Genomic DNA, 24462 nt, shown 5'->3' with positions numbered 1-24462 from the left:
GAGACGTGGATGGATCTAGAGACTGTCATACAGAGTGAAGTAAGTCACAAAGAGAAAAACAAATATCATATATTAATGCATGTATGTGGAACCTAGAAAAATGGTACAGATGAACTGGTTTGCAGGGCAGAAGCTGAGACACAGATGTAGAGAACAAACATATGGACACCAAGGGGGGAAAACCGCGGTGGGGTGGGGATGGTGGTCTGCTGAATTGGGTGATTGGGAGTGACATGTATACACTGATGTGTATAAAATTGATGACTAATAAGAAACTGCAGTATAAAAACAAACAAACAAACAAACAAAAAAACCAACTAGTACTAAACTTTCTTTGGGTTATTTATATGGAAATATATTAATATAAACGTTTCAGACATTACATGAAATTTCTAAAAATCTTATATGTTCTGGTATAATGTTATAAGTCATAATTCTAGTTATTACTTTAAAATGTATCTCAGAGAAATAACTAAAAAAAAAAAAAGATATGTTTAAAATACCAGACAATAATAGTATATAAGCCAAAAGAAAAATTAATGGAGTTAAAGCATTCTAAGGTCCTTATGTTATCCAGGAGAAAAATAATAATTTTGTTTTAGATCTTTGAAACTCATGAATTAAGCATGCATGTTTTAATTTATCTGAAACAACAGAATCAGAGAGTAAAACTTCTTAATTGAGGGAAAAGTGAAACAATAAAATAATTAAATTAATTTAAATAAAATTAATAATAAAATTTAAAAGAAGGCAAAAAGGGTAAAAAGAAACAGAGCACATCTGAAAGGAGCCCAAATTAAGATAGATTTAAATCCAGTATGGAGTTTACATGCTAGTGGAAGAAACATACAAGTGAAATGAATAAATATATACACAATTTCATGTAGTATTGTGCTATGAAGAAAAATCAAATAGGGTAAAGCATTAGGTGGTGCTTAGAAGAAGAGTATTTTTAGATAAGGGAAGATCTGAGAGAAAAGGGGAGGAAGAAAGATTCTAAGGCTTTTTATCTTGAGCAAGAGAAAAGATGAAAAGAGAAGAGGAGACAGAAAAGAGACTGAGAAGAGACAGCAGGTGAAGTGGGAGGAAAAACAGAGTGTGGCCCGGTGAAGAAATGTTTCAACAAGGAGGGCACGGTCAACTGTGAAACAAAGAATGTCTGGTTAATTTTCTACACACATCTTTCCCAGACCTGGAGAACAAGGGCCAGGCTCAGTATTAAGAAGAGTTGTCATAGTCTCATTAGGCATATATAAACCCAGAGAGTGGCTAAGTGCAAGGACTCTGAAGCCAGACTACCTGAAGTTGAATCTTGGCTCCATCTCTTTCTGGTTGTGAGCTGTGTGGTCTTAGGCAAATTATTTGACCTCTCTGTGCTTTGGTTTCCCCATCTGTATAATGGGGATAGTACTAGCACTTATTTTCTCTGTTTGTTGTGATTAAATGAGTTAATATTTATAAAGCACTTAGAATATACCTGGAATATAAAGTAATCACCACGTATGTCCTTGTTAAAAAGAGAAAAATCCCTAAAATGGCAAAGATAGGAAGGACAACTTTGCTTGTAAAGTACAGACTTGCATTCTCAGTAGGTTCACACTGGCACAAAGATTTAAGTAATTAAATTATCAGCATGACTGATAGGATAATTATATTCTGATCAATATACAGCACGAAATAAACATGTCTGGTTCTTCTTTACTGTAGTATCTTGAATCTAAGGTGTATTTTCATATCAAATTATATTTCAGTGTCATAAGGAATATTCTTTAAACGCTTAGTGGTTCAGACCCCTAACCTGTTACTCTTTTCCAGCTGGATTATTCCCTTTTCTCTTTTCAATCTAAAATAAACTCAGATGAAAAGTGACAACAATATAATTTTCAGTCTCCACCTTAATAGAAGAAATAGCTTAATACTTTCTTGATGTTAGCTATTATAATGAGCCAAACAAAACATTTCCAGTATATATTTTATTTATATTTTTCAGATGCTCTGAAGCATTCATAAAAGTTTATGACTTTTACTAATGTGAAAGATAAATGCATGTACTTGAGATGATTACACAATGGGAGTATATAGCTAATAAATGATATGGTAAGTGTTATAAAAGATAAGACAGATCTCACCACTGGTTCTAAGGAAGGTTCATGAATGAAGTGAGATTTTTGTGTGGGTCTGGGTAAAGGAGTCATTACAGTCACTACCATTTTAGGATATGCAAGGACTCAAACTATCTTTAATGCAAACTTCCTTAGGAAATTACTAGAGAAAGTACTTCAGCAAAATGAGGAAGTAAACTAAAAGGAAGATACGAGATCCATAAAACCAGGGCTCCAATATAAGATACGGGCAAAGGGAAGTCCCAGGATAACAGTTATTCAGCAGGACTAGAGGGTCACTTGCACAGACCAGAGCAAAAGAATAGAGGAGTGAGGGAGGGAAAATCCGAACTGATAGGGGATTTAAGTTTCAGTGTTTCATTTGATGTGATAGATGTTTAAGGTATAGGATCCCTGGAACATTTGGTAAAAACAAGCAATGGGTGAATCAAAAACACCATCACCAATAAAAATAGGAAAATAAGGCAGTTATAAACTTGAGGGGGACAGGTGTAAAAAAACGAAATACTCCTACCATATTACTCGTCTCTGAAGTCGACATTTAACAGTCATGACTTACACAAAAAATTGTTACAAAACTATTGGCAGAATGGGGTGGAGAGGGGGTTGAGACTTAATCCTCAACTACTCTAATTCAAAAGGTCATTTCTATGCCATTAAAAAAATAAATAGCAACATATAATTTAGAAACAGGGGGGTAGATTCCAATAGAAAGAGCCAAAAAAAGTTGGAAGTATTACCCCTGAGGAGGGAGAGTTGAGGGAGGGTGTTTGTGAAAGGGTTGGGAAGGGATTGATGTTTTTCAGTGTAGACCTTGAAGAAGCAGTATATGGAACAAACTTTTGATTAAAAATTAAAGGAATGGACAGAAAAATCAGAAGACTTTGAGAAGAGATCATATGCGGGGTCCCGACGGAATAGGCAGTGAGATCTCTTATCATTCATTCATTCATACAACAAAGTTATCAAGCACATTGTGAGCCAGGCACTAAGCTAGGCCCCAGGAGTACAATGGTGAACGGAGACACATTTGGTCCCTGCCCTCAGGGAGCTCCTGTCTACTAGAGCAAATAGACAATGAACAAGAAAATAAATACATAGAAGAGATACAGAATGTAGTAACAAGTGGTGTGAATAGAAAAAAACTGTGTGCTAGAAAATGGTGGTGAGGGAAATAAAGGGCAGCTACTTCAGTTGTTTGTCAGGGAAGGTCTTTCAGAGATGAGTGAGACTTGAAACACATGGAGCATAAACCAAGGAAGGATGTGTATAGACTCCCAGGCAGGAAAGGCTGGCGGGTCTAGAAACTGTTAGAATGCCACTGTGGCCAGGAGCAACAGGGGTGAGCCAGAAGGCTCTAGAGAAGGTTGAAGAAGAGGGCCCAGATCACCTTGCTATAGGTATAAATTTGGGGAGTCCTCAGAGTACAGATATTTAAAGCCATGGATGAAGAGTGTAAATAGAGCATTCCTCGCCCATAGGAATTCCAGCATTTAAGAGGAAGCCAGTAAAGGAGACCGAAAAGGTGGGGCCTGTAAGGAAAGGCACAGCCAGGAAGTCTGAAAACTTCCCCAACAATTCCCTAACATTTTTATTTGTCATTTTTCTAAAACTGCCCTATAGTTTGTATTTCTTTTGACAAAATGCATTACAATTTAGTTTTGAGAATTTACCGTCAGTTCCAGAGGTAAGTGGAGATACTTGTATCCTAGAAAAATCAATTTACAATTACCTGAAAAGTTATTTACTCATCCCCACTGTAAATTATACCAGTGTGGCCCGGAACCTTTGTTCGAATCACAGCCACAGGGGTCCTCCTCTGTGCTGTTGTGGGGTCATCCGAAAGAGTGCTAGGATTTCAACCGAGATGTCCCTGTGGTTATCCTCAAGACTGTCCCCCCCGCCCCCTTTGAGAATAAACAACAATCCACAACACTCCAGCTTGCACTCTTCAGTGTTGGAAGGAAATAGAACTCGCTGCCTTGCCCTCGCTGCCTTGCCCATCGCCTAGGGAGCAGCACTGAGCGGTGACCGTCACGGGCATCGTGATGAGGTTCCGTTGCTTTTGGGGCCCCTGAGATTAGAAGCCGGCGAGTCATGGCCGCGGGCTGCACCGCCCCAAGTAAATAGGCAGAGCGCTGGGCCCGGACCTCGGAAAACCAGCGCCAGATGAAAGGTGAGAGTCGACAGAGGGAGGCGGAGGCAGAGGCAGCCGGAGGCAGCAGCGAGATTCCGGACGCCGAGTGCACAGCTTTATGGGAGGACCCAGGCCTACGCCCGCCCGAAGGCTGTTGATGCGCCGCCTCTGTGCGCCCCTCGTCAGACGGCGGCAGTTACTGCTTCCGAGGTCATTTGACTGGCACGCGTCTTTCGGTGCAGACTTGGCGCGCGCCTGCAGGAGCGGTGCCAACCTGCGCCCAAACCCGGGCAAATGACTTACCTCTGCCCTCGCCCAGTGCTCGGCTACCATTTCCTTCCGTCTTTGCTCCGCTCTGTGTTTAACGGCGCGCGCCAGGCAAGACCGGGGACGGAGGCCGCAGGGCTCTCCTGGCCAGGCTCGTCCCTGGATCCCACCCCGCGGGGGGCAGTGCAGCTCCCGGCGCTCCGGCCGCTGACCAGCGCCCGCAGTCTGAGCCGAGGTTGCCGCAGCGCCAGTAATGTCGGGGCCCAGGCTGGAAGAACACGGCGTGGGGAGGTTGGGAGCCGGCCGGCTGCCCCCGCCCCCGTCCCCGGGCCGCAGATGGGGCGGGCCAACGGGCAGAACTCAAGGAAGCCCTTGGGCTTTGGGCGTTGGGGGAGAGTGGGAGGGACCGCAGCTCTAGCGGCGCGGGAGCGACTTCATTCGCGTCCCCTCATGGGGAAGGGGAGTGGTTTTCTATTTTGGGTGAGGGCAAGGCCAGAGAAGCTGCCACTAACTTTGGATCCATGCATTGAGTTTGGAAAGCTTTAAAAAGGCTCAGTACTTTCTGTTCCCAGATCTTTTCCGAGGAGGATTTCCAGCCCCAAATTTGAGACCCATCTCCCCTCTCAGCCAGAACCGTGGGCTCGTCCGGGGGTGGGGGGGGGGGCGGGGAGTTGTTGGCGGGAAGTTTAGAACTGGTGCGCCGCGCTCATCCTGCTCTCTCTTGTTCTGCCTTCTCCCTCTCGTGCTCACATTCTGCCCTGCCATGCCCTGCTCTCAAGAGGCACAAGTCATCTCTCCCAGCAAACGGGCCCGGCCTGCGGAGGAGGGCGGCATGCGGCTCCGCTTTGTCCGGCTTTCGGAGCACGCCACCGCTCCGACCAAGGGGTCCGAGCGCGCCGCGGGCTATGACCTATACAGGTGAGTGGGCACCCTGTCCGCCCGCGTCCCCGGGGAAGGCCGGGCCGGGCGAAGAGGCTGAGAGGGCCGCCTTCTGTCCCGTCATCCTTACCTCTCGTGGAGAAGTCCCAGTTCCCGAGGTATAGCGCTCTCAGCTTAGCTTACATTGCAGCCCGCTGCTGCCAAAGCTTGAAACAGCCGCTTAAAAGTAAAGAAACAGGGCTTCTCTGGTGGCGCAGTGGATGAGGGTCCGCCTGCCGATGCAGTGCACACGGGTTCGTGCCGCGGAGCCGCTGGGCCCGTGAGCCGTGGCCGCTGAGCCTGCGCGTCCGGAGCCTGTGTTCCGCAACGGGAGAAGCCACAACAGTGTGAGGCCCGCGTACCACACACACACACAAAAAGTACAGAAACAAACGCTTTTTGCATTATATAGGGTTTCTGCCTTTTTTTAATGTTGAAAATTTTAGCTTTCCTCTTTAGTATAAATTAAATACGGATTTGGGCAGAGTGTGGAGTGGTAAATACCAATGAATGTCCGCCCAGGTGTTATCTATTTTGCAACATTTATTGCACCCTTTCTAAGTGGAAAGTAGAGATGAAGAAGGCCCACTTTGGCCTTCAAGGAGTGGCCTGAGAGTGATGCTGTGCTCAATTGAAAGAAAAGCCACGGTAGGGGCCTAGGTTCTTAGGTAATAAGGTAGCTAAGAAAGATTAATGAAAGTTGCTTCTACCTTTAAAGGTTAGTAACATTTCTCTGTATGTCCATATTTAGGTTCACTCCAAGGACTGGAAATTTCCAAAAGGGTCCAAATATGAAAAGCAGGGATGCTGGTAATACTACCATCTTCTCTCTTGTACAGCACTTTTTACCTGTACTAAAAACTGGCACATGTGCTATTGTATTTAATACTCAACAACAATCCTGAAGTAGATGAGTGGTACTTTTTACAGATGTGAGAGTTTGTGAAGAGATGAATTGATTGCCCAAGGGCTTGAATATAATAGAATTTTTGACCCTGAATTCAGTGCTTTTTTTTCCACTTGACTACTGTCCCCAGTTCGTAGAACCATTAAGGTAGGTGAAAAGTGATATGGGGGAGGAGGTGGTGTTGATTACATGAGTAAATCCCAAGCCTTAGGATTTATTTTAAAGCATCCCAGATAATTCTAATGTGAGAACCACTGGTCTAAGTCATAAGTACCACAGAAGGGAAGAAAGGAGTATGTGATGATAGTGGGAGAAAAGAAGGAAAAAGAAAAGTGAGGTATAGACTGTTGTAGCTGAAAGCTGTAGTCCTTTATTTTCATGAATAAAAGTAGAGTGATACATGCCGCGGAGCGGCTGGGCCCGTGAGCCATGGCCGCTGGGCCTGCGCGTCTGGAGCCTGTGCTCCGCAACGGGAGAGGCCACAGCAGAGGGAGGCCCGCATACCACAAAAAAAAAAAAAAAAAAAAAAAAAAAGTAGAGTGATATACATTGACTACACCATATCTGGGGGCTGTTGTGAGTCTTAGGAGAGACTTCGATTTAAGATACTTTGTAAGCATCCTCCTAACACAGGTGACTTTTGTGTATACTGAAATAGACATGGAAATATCTCTTCAATAAATTAGAGTTTTAACTACTTCAAGAGAGGAAATTCCAATGAAAGAAGTAAAAATATAGCGCCACTTTACCAGTCTTACTTAAGGGCTCAAAAGTAACTTCCAGTTCTGCTTATTGTAAAATCTCTTAAATTTCTATCAAGGAGAGGGCTACAGTAATAACAAAGTAGCAGTATTTGGTGGGTGGACCTTAGAGAATCAGTTCCTCAGTAGTGTCCATCTCCAGGGCCTGTTCACAGTGGTCAGCTCTCTCCCTCGGCCAGTGAAGTTCATGGACACCGCTTGGTAAGCTTGGTAAACTACCAAGACCAGAACAGATGCAACACAGCTGAACCAACCCCGGCCCCCCCACCCCACCATTTATGTTCGCCATCTATTTTCTCCTTTCCTTCTACATGTTTTCCCTAACGATTAGAGGATTGTTGTGAGAATAAAATGAGTTATACAAAGCAATTAGAACTGTGCCTGGCACACAGTAAGGGCTTAATAAATGTTAGCTATTATTTGCTATTATCTACCCTTCTTTCTTGGTTCTTTATTTTCCTCTTTTTATACCATGTTAGTGAAGCATTTACCTTTTAAAGTCTGTCTTTCAGCCCCATCCTGCTAAATAATTACCTCAATTTGCCAACAAAATTTTGTTCAGGGGAGCATATATTTACATGTCACCTCTTTCACCAAAAAATGCACAGAGAATTACTATATCTAAATACCAGTTATCTTTCATTATTTTCCTAGTGCCTATGATTACACAGTACCACCTATGGAGAAAGCCCTTGTGAAAACAGACATTCAGATAGCTCTTCCTTCTGGGTGCTATGGGAGAGTAGGTAAGTGATTTGAGGCACATTTAACTCTTTGTCAGGCTCTTTCTTTGTGATATGTTCTTTCATCTTAGTTTCATTTGGGGTATAAATGAGGGCAGGGATATTGCTCGGCCTGTGTCCTAAAATAAAGACGTGCCACCTGTGATGGCAATTGCAGTCATTTGAAAACTTTCCTTTACATATCTACTTTTGCCTCTATCGCTTTGCTTTTTTTTTTTTCTTTCAATTCCTTTCTTAAGCTTTTAGGACACTCACATTGGCCCAGGAGGTTGTTTTCACAACTAACTGTGAGAAAAACTGAAAGTATAGGTGATTTTTAACTGGTGCTTTTTCCAGTCTTACCACCAACTCCCCCTTCAAGGATCAGATTGCATATGAAGTCAGATTTCTTTGGGAAGGTGGTATTTGTTTTATAAGAAGAAATAGGCAGGTTCAGGATAATGGCACATGGCATCTTATGAGAGTAAAGTTTCTAACCCCTGAAAACATCAGGCCCCTTACTTAGCCTTTGCCCCTTTGGGTATCCTCTCATGGGGTGTGCTAGGTAAGGGATGCGCTTCAGTGCACTAGAGGGAAATGCCTCACAGTGGGAGGAGAGAGGACAAAATGCAGGTCAAGTCAACAGGTTTGACTTTTCTGCCCCGAGTCAGTTGTCACTATAGAAGGAGTTTAAAACTTCTTTTCAAGAGCATAATTACTTGCTGACTAACTTCAGAGGAAACATAAAGGAGCAAATGGAACTGTGATCCCCGGGGGAATCTTATTAGCCATGAGTCAGATAACTGCTAGTACTTCAGCCTTTAAAAGAAAAATGAGATGAGCTCTCTCTTCATCTCTTTTTGGCAGCACTGACTGCATTTTTAGTGTATTTTTTGGGTGGGGGGCAGTTAGGAGATGGGGTGAAATAACAGTGAAGGCAGGAAGGTGTAGCATTTATTGACAAAGTGCCTGATTTAGGTTATTCTGGAATAAAATACTAGAAGTTAGGGTAATTAATGGTAGGTCTGATGCTCAAGTCAGCAAGAATAAGGTATAAACTTAGCTTCTTACTCTGGTTCATTTGTTTCATACAGACATGTCTTTTGGCATCTGAATTATTAGTAGGAGTTCCAAGTTCTAGGCTAAGCTCTGCTACTCTGTGGTTGCGTTTATGCCTCTCTCTCTATCTCTCTCTCTCTCTGCCTTCTTCCCAGTATGATGTTCCCATCCTGCGTGTTCCCATGTATGTCTGTTCCAATACTGCAACATGCTCTGATTTCCTACCTTAAAATAAAAGTCCTCTTCCTCTGCCCCATGTCCCTGCCAGCTACCATCCTCCCTTTGTGACCAGACGTCTGGACAGAGTTGTCTACAGTTTTCCCCACTTGTTCACTTCCCAGTTCATTCCAGCAGTCCACAGCTTCACCACCATAGATCCTCAGTTGCCTAAAGACATGCTGGAGTGGTTTAACTTGGTCTTGAATTAAACCTTGCCAACATTTTCTAAACTGTTCTTTTCTACTTTGGTAATACAATGTGATAAATACATTTTTAATTCAGAGCCATCTGCTAAGGTTAAGATTAAGATACGGATGTTATAGGAGATGAGAGTGACATGCTTAAATTGTGTCAATTATATTCAGTATTGCCCTTCCCTCTTAAGACAGTCAATTTCTCCTTTTTTGTTTTGTAGCTCCACGTTCTGGCTTGGCTGCAAAACACTTCATAGATGTAGGAGGTAATATATTTACATTTTTATTTTGTAAATATTTGCAAGTGTTTACTTTGTCTTTGCTTAAGAGGCAGTAATCAAATGACAAATTTTATTTTTATCGTCAAGAAAAGAAAATGATTTTTGTTGTGTCTTGCCTTTTAGAAATTTCTATCTCTGAAGTTACAACTATGATATAGTTTTAAATGCTATTTGAGTATGTCTGATTTTTTAATGACCATTATGTGAAATGCATGTTATTTTCCTAATGAGCTAGACACTATCTGACAGATAGGATTTTGCCTTGTTTTAGTGATAATCTGCATTTAGTCCAAAAATGACTCTATTCATAGAAGGAAGTTTGTTATTATAAGGAAAGGAAAAGATTTTATATCATTATTTAAGCAACTGTAGTGAGTGCTTCTCTAACAAGACATCCTGGCCCTCGGATAAGTGGGTATGCTAAATTCTCCATCTCTTGCCGTTTTTACAAAGCTACTTTTTAACAGACCAGGAAACTGGCTCAGAAATGAGCCCAAGTTGGGACTTCCCTGGTGGCACAGTGGTTAAGAATCCGCCTGCCAGTGCAGGGGATACGGGTTCAAGCCCTGGTCCGGGAAGATCCCACATGCCGCGGAGCGACTAAGCCCGTGCACCACAACTACTGAGCCTGTACTCTAGAGCCCGTGAGCCACAACTACTGAAGCCCACGGGCTCTAGGGCCCATGCTCTGCAACAAGAGAAGCCACCACAATGAGAAGCCTGCACACCGCAGTGAAGAGTAACCCCCGCTCACCGCTACTAGAGAAAAGCCTGCACGCACCAACGATGACCCAGCACAGCCAAAAATAAATAAATGAATAAATTTATTGAAAAAAAAAAAAGAAATGAGCCCAAGTTGACACGTTAAAAACTGGAATCCATCCATATTATTCCAATCCCCTTGTTCTTTCCACTGCAATTAAATACTGTGAATCACCCTGCCCCTTCCCTCCACCAGCGGAGCCCTGCCCTGAGTTAGCTCACTGTTACCTGCACTTCAGTGGTTTAACATGTGGCTGAGGCCTGTCCCTGGGCTGTCTCCCCATGGTGTCACTAGATGGTGCTGTGGGGCAAGTCAGGAGCTTAAAAGTAGGTCTTAGGGACTGAAGAGGAGCAGAGTTTGACGGAGATGGACGGACCTCGGGGGCTGAGGATTGCCTGGGTTCAGTTTTGCTTGACTTTCAAAAATACTTTTACAGGGTCAGTATGGTCACTTAGGCCTATAACTTAAGGATGTAAAAGATTGTATATATTTTTAAATAAATTTCAAAGGGTTGTGAAAGGAACATGGGCTTTGGAATAACAACAGAATTTGGGCCCCAGCTTTGTCACTAACAAGCTAGTTATTACTTTTCTGAGCCTCAGTTTCCTTATCTGTAACAATGAAAATTAGTGTGCTTGTCCCTGAAGGATGGGAAGATTGAATGATAATGTATCTGATATTTCCTGTCCCTAAGGGACTTATCAGATCTTTTTTTTTTAAATGGAAACATTTTTTCCGACTTTGTTACTAATTTTTGCTCTGTTTAAAACAATCCTCTGAAAAAAAATTCATGTAAAAGCAGTGGAAAGTTAGTTTGCCTGGTGGTTGGTGTGGTATTATTCACACAATCACATTGTGGTGTGTTCTTGGATGCATAGTATCTTAGAAATGTCTCTTAGGCACAAGTTTATCATAGTTGGCCACAGTTTTTATTTCAGAAGAGGGATGTTGTTAGAATTCCCAGGCTGTAAATAAGGGTCAAAGGGAAAAGTTGAGTATGCAGGATTCTGTTCAGAATTCACATCTGGTAGGTGTGGATAGTTTTCACTAAACAGGGTTTCCAACAAATGACATGCCAAAGTCTTGACACAGTAAAACTTTTGCCTGAAGTCAGTTAATCACTCTGCCAGTTCCAATGCATGATTTTTCCAGTGATAACTTCAAAATACTTTCTGCTTTCTCATGAAGAGAAATATCCCTGATGTTTATGTCCCTTATGTAGAAAAGGAATAAGTCTTGTGTTTTTCTTGAAGGTCAGTTTGCCTTTGAGTAATAAGTAATAAATGAACTTAGAACTATTAGATTTTTTTTATACTATTGGCATTCATACTTAAAAAAAAGAAGGGCCTTTTTTTGTTATACATTTTAATTGACTTCAAATTACTTCATTTCTTTTAGTTAAGGACTTTTCAAACTTCTGTATGCCAAGCATAAAATCTAGGTAGATAATCTGGCTTTGCAGAATTCAAGACACCCAAACATATAAGTGTGATAGGACTACTTTACAGATACATAGCAAAGGCCTTTACAAAAAGGAGTGTTTTTGTATTGTAGAAGATACCATAAAGTAAACAAATAAATACTTGCAAGTCATATGAAAAAGAGTTAAATACCCAAACAAATAAGAAAAAAACAAAACTGATCATAAAATGTACAAGAGGACGAGCAAATGTGCGATGAACATAAGGAGGAAAAAAGCCGAGCCTCACTAGTCATCAGGGAAATGTAAATAAAGCCATGAGATACCATTTTTTACTCACCACGTTGGCCAGAATTTAAAAGATTGCTATTATCTTGTACTGTCAGGGAGTTTGGAAATGGGCATTCTTAAATGTCACTGATAGAAATTTGAATTGCTTTACCTTTTTTGCAAAGTTATCTAGAGATATACATTAAAATTTTAAATATACACACCCTTCAACCCAGGAAAGTGCTTTTTTGAAACTATTTGATGAGAATAAAAAACACTAATACTCAAGAACGTATGTAAAGGACTGCCTTGATTATTATGGGAAAAATGTGAAAACAACCTGAATGTCTGATGTTATGTAAGAGAATAGTTACATAGAAATGACGGTGCTGTATTTCCTTATCTTGGATCTAAAAGAATGACTTTTAGATATATTACTCCCCAAGGATATTAATAATATTTTAGGTGGAAAAAAATGTGTAAAATATATTATTGTAACATTAGCTACCTGAGGGAGGGTCGGGGAACATTATTGGCCTTTACTTCATATGTATTTGTACTATTTGGGTAATGAAACAAGAGTTCAGAAGTCAGCCCACATTGCCTTCATCTAATGCATTCTAGGTGAATGAGTGCTAGCCTGTACTTCAGCAGTCCCACATGGAGATGCCAAGGCCTCGTGTGGTCATTTGTTCCAGCATGGGAGGCATGGAATGACCTGCTGCTGAGGGGTTCCTTCATTAACTCTGATCTAAACTGTTCCTGCAGCTGAAACTTTCTACATCTAGATAATATAGAAAACAGCTGGTCTCATTTTTATATCCATTCTTTCAATAAATATCAAGGACTAATTTAATGATCACTGGCAGTGGGGAAAGATGCCAGGCTTCAGTATTTTTTGAATTGGTCAAAGTTTTATTGCTGTAGAACCAGAAAAGAATACTGTTTCCTACAGTCTAGACATGATATGAACCACTTTCAGCCACTTTTATACTCAGCCTTCTCACTGTTAAAAATGTGTTTATGTTTAATTCAAACTCTTAAAAGTGTTGTATCAGGAATCTTTTAAGAAGTGCTTAAGTTCAGTTTCACTTATCCCTAGTAATTTCATGCATAAACCACAGGGGTTCATTTAAACTTCTACTCTAATCCACTGGAAAAATCTAAAATGTTGGTTTTATGAATATTTTTCCCCATGGTGGAACTTTTTTAAATTTTGCTTTTTTTTTCCCCGTACATGAGAAAATTGAAAGGGGATGCTTACCCTTGTTCTAAAAAAGAAAAAAAAAAATTTCAGTTGACCTTCAAATAATTATGAGTCTGACCAACCAGCATTAGTACCCATTGAGCTAAATTCCTGATTATTTTCTTTTTTCTTCTTTGATAAGAGTTTTGTTTCGTTTTTTAAAGAAGTGAGGTGTTAATAAGAAGCTGTAAGATGTGACATGGAGCTACGTTTAATTAGATTCACATGAATCCTATCCAGCATTTTACAAACTGGGGGGAAAGAATTAACATGTATAAAAGGAGACAGGCACTGAGGGGGATGAAGCGGGTAGGAGAGTGACTGCTAACAGGTAGGGGGTTTCTTTTTGTGGTAATAAAAATGTTCTAAAATTGATTGTGGTCGTGTTTGCACAACTTTGAATATGCTAAGAACCGTTGAATTGTGAATTATGTCTCAATATTAAAAAAGGAAATGAGAAGGCCTGGTGCACCTATATTATCTGTGCTTGTGTTTATGGAAATGTTTTGGATTCTTGGCCCAAAGATAAATGCTAGCAAGTCTGGTAAATGTACTTCTCTGGGCCAAGGCAGGGCCCTGGCTCAAGTTTCTCTCCTGCTGCAAAGATTTGCTGCCTTTGTGTTTATAATCTCAAACAGGTATTAATTACACACAGTTCTGTGTAAAAGTGTACTCATTATTAAGCTTATGTGCTAATGTCTTCTGAGAGATCATGCTCTGAGAAAGGCTGGTAGCTTAAATTAAAAGGAGAAGAAGAATGTGAACTGAATGATTCAGCTCCATTTTCATTATAAAAATGGAATGTTCTGATATTTGCTAGACTGCTGCTTAAGATTGACTTATTCTACTGCAGATCTTTAGGCTTTTTGACATTTTTATTTATGACTCAATCATATTTCAATCTGGATGTTAGTGGGAAGTTGCTACCAGGAGAAGCCTTTAAAACCCAAATCATAATTTTCTCCTAGTCTTTTGGGCAGGTGTGCCACAAATAGACAGTAGGATTGGAGAGAGCAATTCAGGATGACTTGTCTGAGATGCTAAGTGCCTACTCCCAATTTAGAGTAGGTAGTGGTCACCATTTGTAAGCATGACAGGTTGGAAAATTAGGACCACTTTCTCAATTCTTATTTACATTTTAGTAATTTCTTAGTTTTGAGGCTTTACATAGTACCAGAGCGAGATTCACATATTCGTTGTAAGGATAAAACTCTCAGAGCTACTTAGGAATGATTTTGAGGTAATCATATACCCTTAGTCTTTCGGTACCATAAACCAAGCTAATATTATTTTTCCTTTTTCTAGCTGGTGTCATAGATGAAGATTACAGAGGAAATGTTGGTGTTGTACTGTTTAATTTTGGCAAAGAAAAGTTCGAAGGTATGTCAAATATATGCAGTCACATAAGTGCAGTGTTTTCCAAGTTATGTATAAGTAACACATACTACTCTAATTCTCATTGTACTGTACAAGGCAGGATACAGAGAATGCATCAATATCAGTAATAAATTGTTTTGTTTTTTTCCTTTGAAGTCAAAAAGGGTGATCGAATTGCACAGCTCATTTGTGAACGGATATTTTACCCAGAAATAGAGGAAGTTCAAGTAAGTATCATAAAAGCTGAATAGGGAATAAATGATGTAACATCTTCAGTGAAGGAAAAATAAAATTTTGAGGATTTAATATGCTATTTGTAACTAAATACAGATCTTCCTCGACTTAACAATGGGATTACATCCCAATAAATCCATCGTAAGTTGAAAATATCTTAAGTTGAAAATGCAGTTAATACATCTAACCTACCGAACATCATAGCTTAGCCTAGCCTAACTTAAAACGTGCTCAGAATGCTTACATTAACCTACAGTGGACAAAAGCATCTAACACAAAGCCTGTTTTATAAGAAAGTGTTGAATATCTCATGTAATTTATTGACTACCATGCTGAAAGTGAAAAATAGAATGGTTGTATGAGTACAGAACAGTTGTGTTATCAGTGGTTCACCCTTGTGATGGCGTGGCTGACTGGTGGCTGCAGCTTGCCCAGCATCACAAGAATATCACACCGTATATCACTAGTCCAGGAAAAGGTCAGAATTCAATATCGGGGGCACAGTTTTTACCGAATGCAAATCACTTTCACACCATCATAAAGTCAAAAAATCATAAGTCAAACCATCCTAAGTTGGGGACCAGCTGTAGTAGAATATGTGACTAGTCCTATTTTAGGCAAAATTTAAATCTTAGAATTTCCTGAAATGTTTTCCATAGCTATTATACAGCATTACTTTGGATAATAAACCACTTAAATAGCCTGTGAAATTCTACTGTTCCCTTAGCTTTTTTGGAACTTGTTCAATATTTTAATTTATGAAACTGTAAAAATTTAATTTTCTGTAATCTCCTTTTTGAAACAATGGTATAGCAAGAATAAAAGTCTTACAAATTTGGAGCTGGAGAGGACTGAAAGAGGATCTGAAATTAACTACATGGCTTACTACCTTTATGTCTTTTCAGGTTTTAGATGACACTGAAAGGGGTTCAGGAGGTTTTGGTTCCACTGGAAATAATTAAAATTTATGCCAAGAACAGAAAATGCGAAAATATACTTTTTCCTTGAAAATAAAGACTTTGCTTAAAGTGTTTTGGTGTTTTGCACTTCTGTAAACTTAACAGTTTTAGCTTCTAAAAATACTTGCTTCTCTTATGATCAAGGAAAGGATACCTCTGTTGGGATCACATAGAAACTTACTTTCTTGTGTTTTTCTGCATTTGACTGTTATATAAATCTGTGTGGTGACCTCATGGAGTTTCTTTTAAATTAAATGCACATCAATTACCCCAAAACCTGTATTATTTAATTCGCTATATATTACCCCTTCAGTAACTTTTTTTTTTTTTTTGCGGTACGCGGGCCTCTCACTGTTGTGGCCTCTCCCGTTGCGGAGCACAGGCTCAGCGGCCATGGCTCACGGGCCCAGCCGCTCCGTGGCATGTTGGATCTTCCCAGACCGGGGCACGAACCCGTGTCCCCTGCATCAGCAGGCGGACTCTCAACCACTGCGTCACCAGGGAAGCCCCCGTAACTTATTTTTTAATTGCTTTATATATCATAAGCAATGCCTTTCATTCAATAAATTTGAATTCTTTCACAGATACAAATTACTGTATAAACCGAACTGAAGGACAATAAAAAGAAGTTAAAATTATCCCTAATTCTTCCCTTCTCTTCAATAATCTAAAAAATGTCTTTTTAAACTTAAGATTCTTTGTGAGAGTGGGAAGAAGAGAATCCTCAGTTTATTTTTATTTTTAGGTTTTTCCTTTTTTTTTTTTTTTTTTTAACCTCCCTTTTTTGTAGACCCCAGGTTAACTGGGTAGAGGTGTGTTTGTGAAAGGAAATGTAACTTGGGAATTTCCAGTTGGTTTGTTCTTCTGAATTTCATTCTATCAAGTAAACTGTAGTTATGTGACTTTCCCTCACTGAAGTAGCAGTAATAGGCTGCATCCAAGAAAATATACAATTTAATAGGGATAAATAGATGTAAAGAGGTATGCTTAGGCCACTGGGTTTGTCCAAACCAAGTACCTTTGAGTAAGTCTTGGCAGCATGAATTAGCTTGATAAACATCTATTGCAGCCTTCTTCTTGGTGTGCTTTCCTTTTCTGCATTTCCCAAACCCTTTTACACCAGGACTTTTTCAATCAGATGCACTAGTGTGAGACTCAAAAGGCATCATTTTGCAGGTGTGGGTCATACAGATGGAATGCTTCTGGAGCTGGCAGCTCTCCTGGCCACCCAGTTCCTGGAAACACAGGTTAGAGTTTTTTTCTCTGTCCTTCTAGTGATTCTCTAGGCCATTTAATACCCTGCAGTGTAGTGTTTTCCATTACTTTGGAAATGTAACTATGGGTCACGATTCATTAGTGAGTCATGAAATCAACTCAGTGGGTCATAACTAGCATTTTAAAAAAAATTGAATAGAAAAACAGCAGAGAACAACATGTCAGATGGGTAAATATTGTGAAGATTATTTGAATTATATATTTATGTGTGTATTGGGTCATGGTATAAATTATTTCTGAAAGTAAAATTTAAATAAATTCTTTTCTGCTAAACTAGCCAGTCAGGTTCTCTGAACCCTGACCAATACATAGTAACACTTGAGTGAACAAAGAGTATGATGTGACTACCAAGAGATATGGTCTTAGCTTACACTGTAAGTCCACTATATTAAGCACTTACAAACCGCTCATTTCTTTCTCATAACATGCCTGTGGGAGAACAGATAAAACACTTTTTTTATAGATAACAAAAATCAGCTCAGAGACATTTCAGCTAATGATGACCACTATTAAAATTAAGGTCCTATGGCTTCAAAGCTCATGTTCTTTGCAGTATCTTCAGTCTTTCAAGCGGTAAAGAGAATATAGAATGGAAGAGATGGTTAATGAAAATCTTCCTCTAGTTTGTTCATACCTGGAATATGTTTCCATCTTGGTACCATACTTAAAGGAAGATGCTCAGATCTGAAGCTACTCTAAAGTTAGAGACCAGAATGATATCCATGGGGGATAGATGAGAGACCTGGTATGGAGGTTTTTTTGTCTTAAATTTTGGTTTTTGTCTGGAGAAGTGAATTTGTTGGGATGGGAGGCATGGGGTTGGGGGTGGCAGAAGGTCCCAGGGATATAATAGATGTTCTTATAGTCTAAAGACTCAGGGAATTAGGCTTGTCAAATGTGACTTGAGGGACTGAAGCTAGGATCAGTTAATTTAATCTATAGAAGAGAGTGGCTGTGAGATAATAGAAAATAGATATTGGTCTCTGACCCCCTGGTGATAAGAACACTGGGAGCATCTCTTGTTCTATATTGGTCTTTGACCTCTGTTACTGACACAGAGCTTCTGAAACCCTTGTAATTTTGTGGGTGGTAGGAGTGTCTTGTTCTAATGGGGTGACTCTGGGTGGGCTCCTGGATGGCTCCTGAATAAGGGCTGGTCACTGGAAAGACGGACCGAGACATGATCAGAAGTTTAGAATTTTCAATGCCCACCCCGTGCCCCCCCACCATTCTCTTGTGAAGGGAGAAGGGCTGAAATTGGAAGTAATCATGGATCGTTCCTACATGATGAAGCCTCCATAAAATCCCAAAAAGAACAGGGCTCAGAGAGCTCACAGGTTGGGCTGGGAGAGTGGTGTGCCTGGACAGGTTATGGAAGCTCCGTGCCCCTTCCCACGTATCTTGCCCTCTGCACCTCTCTCATCTGTATTTTCACCTGTATCTTTTATCATATCTTTTTATAATAAACTAGTAAACTTAAGTGTTTTCCTGAGTTCTGTGAACTGCTCTAGCAAATTAATCGACCCCAAGGAGAGGAGGTCTTTGGAACTTCTATAGTTGGTCAGAGGCACAGGTGAAAACCTGAGCTTGCAGCTGGTGTCTGAGGTGGTGGTGGGAGGGATGGCTGGGGGAGAGTGGTCAGTCATGGGACTGAGCCCTTAACCTGCGGCATCTGAGGCTATCTCCAAGTACACAGTGTCAGAATTGAGAAATTGTAGAACACGCAGCTGGTGTCACAGAATTGCTTGGTGTGGGAAAAAGCTTGCACAAGTTTGGTGCTCAGAAGTGAAGTGTTTTCTGTGAGTAGTAAAGGAGACTCACAGGGAGGGAAGACATGTTAGGAAAGAACTAAGTTTTTCCCTACACAGGAAGGAAAAAAGCTGTTTTTCCTTAACAGTGGCATAAGGCAGACTCATGGAACTTGCCTAAAACAGTAAAAAAAAGCAAAGAAAGTGCAAATACCATATGGAAAAAGCAAGAAAAGGAAATGCCGTGTGAAAGAGTACAATACAGTCTGTTGGGTTGGGATTATTGGAGACATTTTCTGTTATGTATGTAAAGTTCAAATAATATTTTTACTTTGTTTTATTATGAAATACAACGTTTAGAAAAGAGTATGAAACAAAAGTGGATGGAATAGTGAATAACTGCAGAGTAGGAACACCTAAATAGTGGTCTGGACCAGTTTTCTAGGAAGTGAAACCCTATGTTAATAAGGCTTGGTTCCTGATCTCATTTCAGCTTTGCCTTATTTCAATCAGCTAGATTCAGTTGATAGCAAAGGAAAACCAGGAAGCAGCACTTTATTAGGGCAAGTCTTCCTTTCTGCTACAAACAAAACCAGTTTTTTACTGATGACCAAGAGAAGCATCATTTTCACATGTAGGGCTGCACTTTGATATCAATTAACTACAAATCGAATAACAATTACCATTCAGTTTCTTTCCAGGCAGAAACCAGACAGTTTTTCTCTCCCTTGACAGTTCTGCCTCACTCACTAATGATGCCCACTATCCACTCCTGTCCTTGGTGCTGTATACATCAGAAGAGAAATAATCAGGGAGACTCCTACAAACTAATCTGATGCTCCTTCAGTTAATTTCCCTTGGTGGCTATCTGTAGAGGAAGCTACATACTAGTATTTAAACAGGGAGCCTAAATGAATGGGGGATGGAGGTGGGGGAAGGCCCAAGATTTGGATTTCAAAGCACCTTCCCTACACAGTACAGTAAGTCCCCTACATATGAACCTTCAAGTTGCGCGCTTTCAAAGATGCAAACGTGAGTTTGCACGTCCAATCACGTAAGTTGGTTCATGTGTCTGGCGTACATTGTCACGTATGTGTATCCTCTACAAGTGGTTTGCTTTTGTGTACTTTACAGTACTGTATAGAGTACAGTAGTACAGTATCTTTATTTCAAGCCCAGGATGTCCAGAAGCAAGCATAAAAGCAGCGGTGATGTAGCTGGTACTGCTAAGAAGTGCCAGGTATTGGAGGCCCAGAGGAAGGATGAAGAGAGACAAGAGAAAGAAGAAGTACCTGAAGGACTGAAGAGATGCATGACGCAGGAAATGGCAGGGGATTTTCTTTATTTGAGGAGGCACTGTTAGTTTTTGAGACACAGGACCTGAACACAGGATGGTACACAAGAGTTGCAGCAGCCGTTCAGAATGCAATACAGTGCTACCTTGTCATCTATGACGAGAAAAGAAGAGCTACTACCCAGACATCAGTGGATCATTTTTTCAAGAGGGTAGATAGAATTAAATCCAGCAAGGAACCAGAACCTGTGCCATCAAAGTCAGGCGTGAGTGAAATTGCATTTTGCCCTCCGTCCCCTATTGCTGACGATCCTTCAGCTCTACCATCTCCCCCCTCCTCTCCCTCCTCCAGTCAATAACTCTTCTTGCCTGTTCACTCGATGCCAGCCCCTGGATACCAGCTGGTGTGCTGTACTACTGTACTTTTCAAGGTACTGTACTGTAAGATTAAAAATGTTTTATTTTTTGTGTTGGTTTTTTATGTATTATTTGTGTGAAAAGTATTATAAACCTATTACAATCCTGTGCTATATAGCTGATTGTTAGTTAGTTAGTTGGGTATCTAGGCTAACTTTGTTGGACGTAGGAACAAACTGGACTTACGAACGCGCTTTCAGAATGGAACTCGTGCATATGTAGGGAACGTACTGTATTTCTTGCCACATGACCATCTCCATCCCACCTGGCAGGAGATGTCAAATGATTATTTCCTCAAATTCATTTTCTGTCTTATCAGTGAAAGAATGGTAGAAGACTAGAGAGCTGAGATATGTAGGTACTTGGAGTTTTGTGTTTGGGGTTAATGGACCTTGGACATATTAACATAATTACATGAGTACTGAGTCCAAGTTGTCATATAGACCATTCTCAGCAGGGCTCCTACCTACCCCGATCCTCTTGCGTTGACCATCCCCAAATCACACTTGATCCAGCTTCTTATTTGCTCTTCTTTCCCCACTTCAACTCCAGCAGTGGTCCTTATTAGGAGAGCACCAACACACACACACCCCGACCCCCACCCCTCACAACTTTCTTTTCCTACTGCTAACCTCTACTGCATATACCCTTAAGGTAATGGTGATAGATTGACATGTACAAGAATTGACGATTACAGAGGACAGAAATCATCTGGGCCAAAATGCAATGATAATTTTTGTAGTGATAGATTCAGAGAGCATCCCTGGATGTAGAGGAAGCTTTACATGCAAAATCCACACTAAGAGGCATGTAATCACTCAAGTAAAGGTAATACTGTGATCTTTGATTAGGCATTTGGAGCCATTTTATCTTTTGCTCATTAGTGTAAAATATACTATTTTTGTAACTGACCTGATCCTTTTAGCTGAGAAATACCCTCTAGTATTGTATCATCATCCTGAGAAGAGAGGTGAGGTGGGGAGGAACAATTTCTCAAAAGTGAAAGTAAAATGCCTTTTGCTGAAAAGACATCTCCATTTGGATGGATTGTGTACACAGTGTTTTGACATTGCTCTTTTTTTTTTTTTAATTTATGTTTGGCTGTGTTGGGTCTTCACTGCTGCGCACAGGGTTTCCCTATTTGCGGTGAGCAGGGGCTACTCTTTGTTGCGGTGCATGGGCTTCTCATTGCGGTGGCTTCACTTTTTGCAGAACACTGGCTCTAAGCACTTGGGCTTCAGTAGTTGCAGCACACAGGCTCGTAGTTGTGGCTCACAGGCTCTAGAGCACAGGCTCAGTAGTTGTACCGCATGGGGCTTAGTTGCTCAGTGGCATGTGGGATCTTCCCAGACCAGGGAGGAAACCCGTGTCCCCTGCATCTGCAGGAGGATTCTCAACTACTGCGCCACCAGGGAAGCCCTGACATTGCTCTTTTACTTACTGAAAAGAGAATGAGAAAAGGGAAAAATATAAATGAAACTGAAATTTTCACTGAGGGAATCTTCTCAAGAAGTATATGAAGAAAAATATATTTAAAATGGTCGGACCTTCAAGATGGCGGAAGAGTAAGACGTGGAGATCACCTTCCTCCCCACAAATACATCAAAAATACATCTACATGTGGAACAACTACAGAACACCTACTGAACGCTGTGAGAAGACCTGACTTCCCAAAAGGCAAGAAACTCCCCACATACCTGCGTAGGGCAAAAGAAAAAAGAAAAAAAAAAGAAAAAATAATAGGGACAGGACCTGCATCGCTGGGAGGGAGCTGTGAAGGAGGAAAAGTTTCCACACACTAGGAAGCCCCTTCACTGGAGGAGACAGTGGGTAGCGGGGGGGAAGCTTCGGAGCCACGGAGGAGAGCACGGCAACAGGGGTGCAGAGGGCAAAGCGGAGAGATTCACACACACAGGATCGGTGCCGACCAGCACTCACCAGCCCGAGAGGCTTGTCTGCTCACCTGCCAGGGCAGGCGGGGGCTGGGAGCTGAGGCTCAGGCTTCAGTCGGATCCCAGGGAGAGGACTGGGGTTGGGTGCGTGAACACAGCCTAAAGGGGGCTAGTGCGACACAGCTAGCTGGGAGGGAATCTGGGAAAAAGTCTGGAACTGCCTAAGAGGCAAGAGACCACTGTTTCAGGGTGGGAGAGGAGAGGGAATTCCGAGCACTGCCTAAACGAGCTCCAGAGACAAGTGTGAGCCATGGCTATCAGTGCAGACACCAGAGACGGGCATGAAACGTTAAAGCTGCTGCTGCAGCCGCCAAGAAGCCTGTGTGCAAGCACAGGTCACTATCCACACCTCCCATCCCAGGAGCCTGTGCAGCCCGCCACTGCCAGGGTCCCGTGATCCAGGGACAACTTCCCTGGGAGAACACACGACGTGCCTCAGGCTGCTGCAACGTCATAACAGCCTCTGCCACCGCAGACTCACCCCACATTCCTTGCCCCTCACTCCCTGTGGCCTGAGTGAGCCAGAGCCCCCTAATCAGCTGCTACTTTAACCCCATCCTGTCTGGGCAAAGAACAGATGCCCGCAGGTTACCTACATGCAAAGGCGGGGCCAAATCCAAAGCTGAATGCCAGGAGCTGTGCAAACAAAGAGAAAGGGATATCTCTCCCAGCAGCCTCAGGAGCAGCAGATTAAATCTCCGCAATCAACTTGATGTACCCTGCATCTCTGGAATACCTGAGTAGACAACGAAGCATCCCAAAATTAAGGCAGTGGACTTGGGGAGCAATGATATATATATATTTTTTCCTTTTTCTCTCTTTGTGAGTGTGTATTTTGTGAGTGTTCTTACAACACCAAAAATGAAATTGAAAATTCTCTACAAGGAATCAATAGCAGAATGACTGAGACAGAAGAATGGATAAGTGACCTGGAAGATAAAATACTGGAAATAACTACTGCAGAGCAGAATAAGGAGAAACAATGGAAGAATTGAGGACAGTCTCAGAGACCTCTGGGACAACATTAAACACACCAACCTTTGAATTATAGGGGTCCCAGAAGAAGAAGAGAAAAAGAAAGGGACTGAGAAAATATTTGAAGAGATTATAGTTGAAAACTTCCCTAATGTGGTAAAGGAAATGGTTAATCAAGTTGAGGAAGCACAGAAAGTCCCATACAGGATAATTCCAAAGAGAAACACACGAAGACACATATTAACCAAACTATCAAAAATTAAATACAAAGAAAAAAGATTAAAAGAAGAAAGGGAAAAACAACAAATAACATAAAAGTGAATCCCCATAAGGTTAACAGCCGATCTTTCAGCAGATATTCTGCAAGCCAGAAGGGAGTGGCAGGACATATTTAAAGAGATGAAAGGGAAAATCAAACCCAAAACAATTAGGAAAATGTTAAGAGGAACATACATATCGATAACTACCTTAAATGTAAACAACTTAAATGCTCCCACCAAAAGACAGACTGGCTGAATGGATACAAAAACAAGACCCATATATATGCTCTCTACAAGAGACTCACTTCAGACCTAGGGACACATACAGACTGAAAGTGAGTGGATGGAAAAATATATTCCATGCAAATAGAAATCAAAACAAAGCTGTAGTAGCAATTCTTATATCAGACAAAATAGACTTTAAAATAAAGACTATTACAAGAGACAAAGAAGGACACTACATAATGATCAAGGGATCAATCCAAGAAGATAGAACAATTGTAAATAAGTATGCACCCAACATAGGAACACCTCAATACATACAGAAAATGCTAACAGTCATAAAAGGGGAAATCGACAGTAACACAATCATAGTAGGGAACTTTAACACCCTACTTTCACCAATGGACAGAACATCCAAAATGAAAATAAATAAGGAAACACAAGCTTTAAATGATACATTAA

The 24462-nt window shown here is 41.1% G+C and overlaps 1 protein-coding gene and 1 long non-coding RNA gene across 14 annotated transcripts in view; one reads left to right on the top strand and one right to left on the bottom strand.

The window, feature by feature from the left end:
• The window catches only part of LOC114487099 (uncharacterized), a 132740-nt gene extending 128043 nt beyond the window's left edge, over positions 1–4697 (bottom strand). The window contains exon 1 of the long non-coding RNA XR_008618619.1: positions 4564–4697. This is a non-coding gene — a long non-coding RNA (uncharacterized lncRNA). The remainder of the gene's footprint in view (positions 1–4563) is intronic.
• DUT (deoxyuridine triphosphatase) overlaps positions 4140–24462 on the top strand; it is a 27534-nt gene continuing 7211 nt past the window's right edge. Inside the window, exons 1-8 of one of the 13 annotated variants that reach the window (XM_055088251.1) lie at positions 4140–4299; positions 5307–5445; positions 7768–7859; positions 9529–9573; positions 14593–14667; positions 14821–14891; positions 17034–17104; positions 20060–20559. In XM_055088251.1, coding sequence (XP_054944226.1) covers positions 4293–4299; positions 5307–5445; positions 7768–7859; positions 9529–9573; positions 14593–14667; positions 14821–14891; positions 17034–17104; positions 20060–20243 — 684 coding nt within the window. In that variant the 5' untranslated portion in view covers positions 4140–4292 and the 3' untranslated portion in view covers positions 20244–20559. The other 12 variants (XM_055088256.1, XM_055088245.1, XM_055088244.1 and 9 more) reach the window with 12 other exon arrangements.

This window comes from Physeter macrocephalus, chromosome 11 (genome assembly GCF_002837175.3).
Source record: "Physeter macrocephalus isolate SW-GA chromosome 11, ASM283717v5, whole genome shotgun sequence".
NCBI classification, from domain to species: domain Eukaryota; kingdom Metazoa; phylum Chordata; class Mammalia; order Artiodactyla; family Physeteridae; genus Physeter; species Physeter macrocephalus.
The sequence above is the reverse complement of the archived record's forward strand: the minus strand, read 5'-3'. Positions and strand labels throughout refer to the sequence as shown.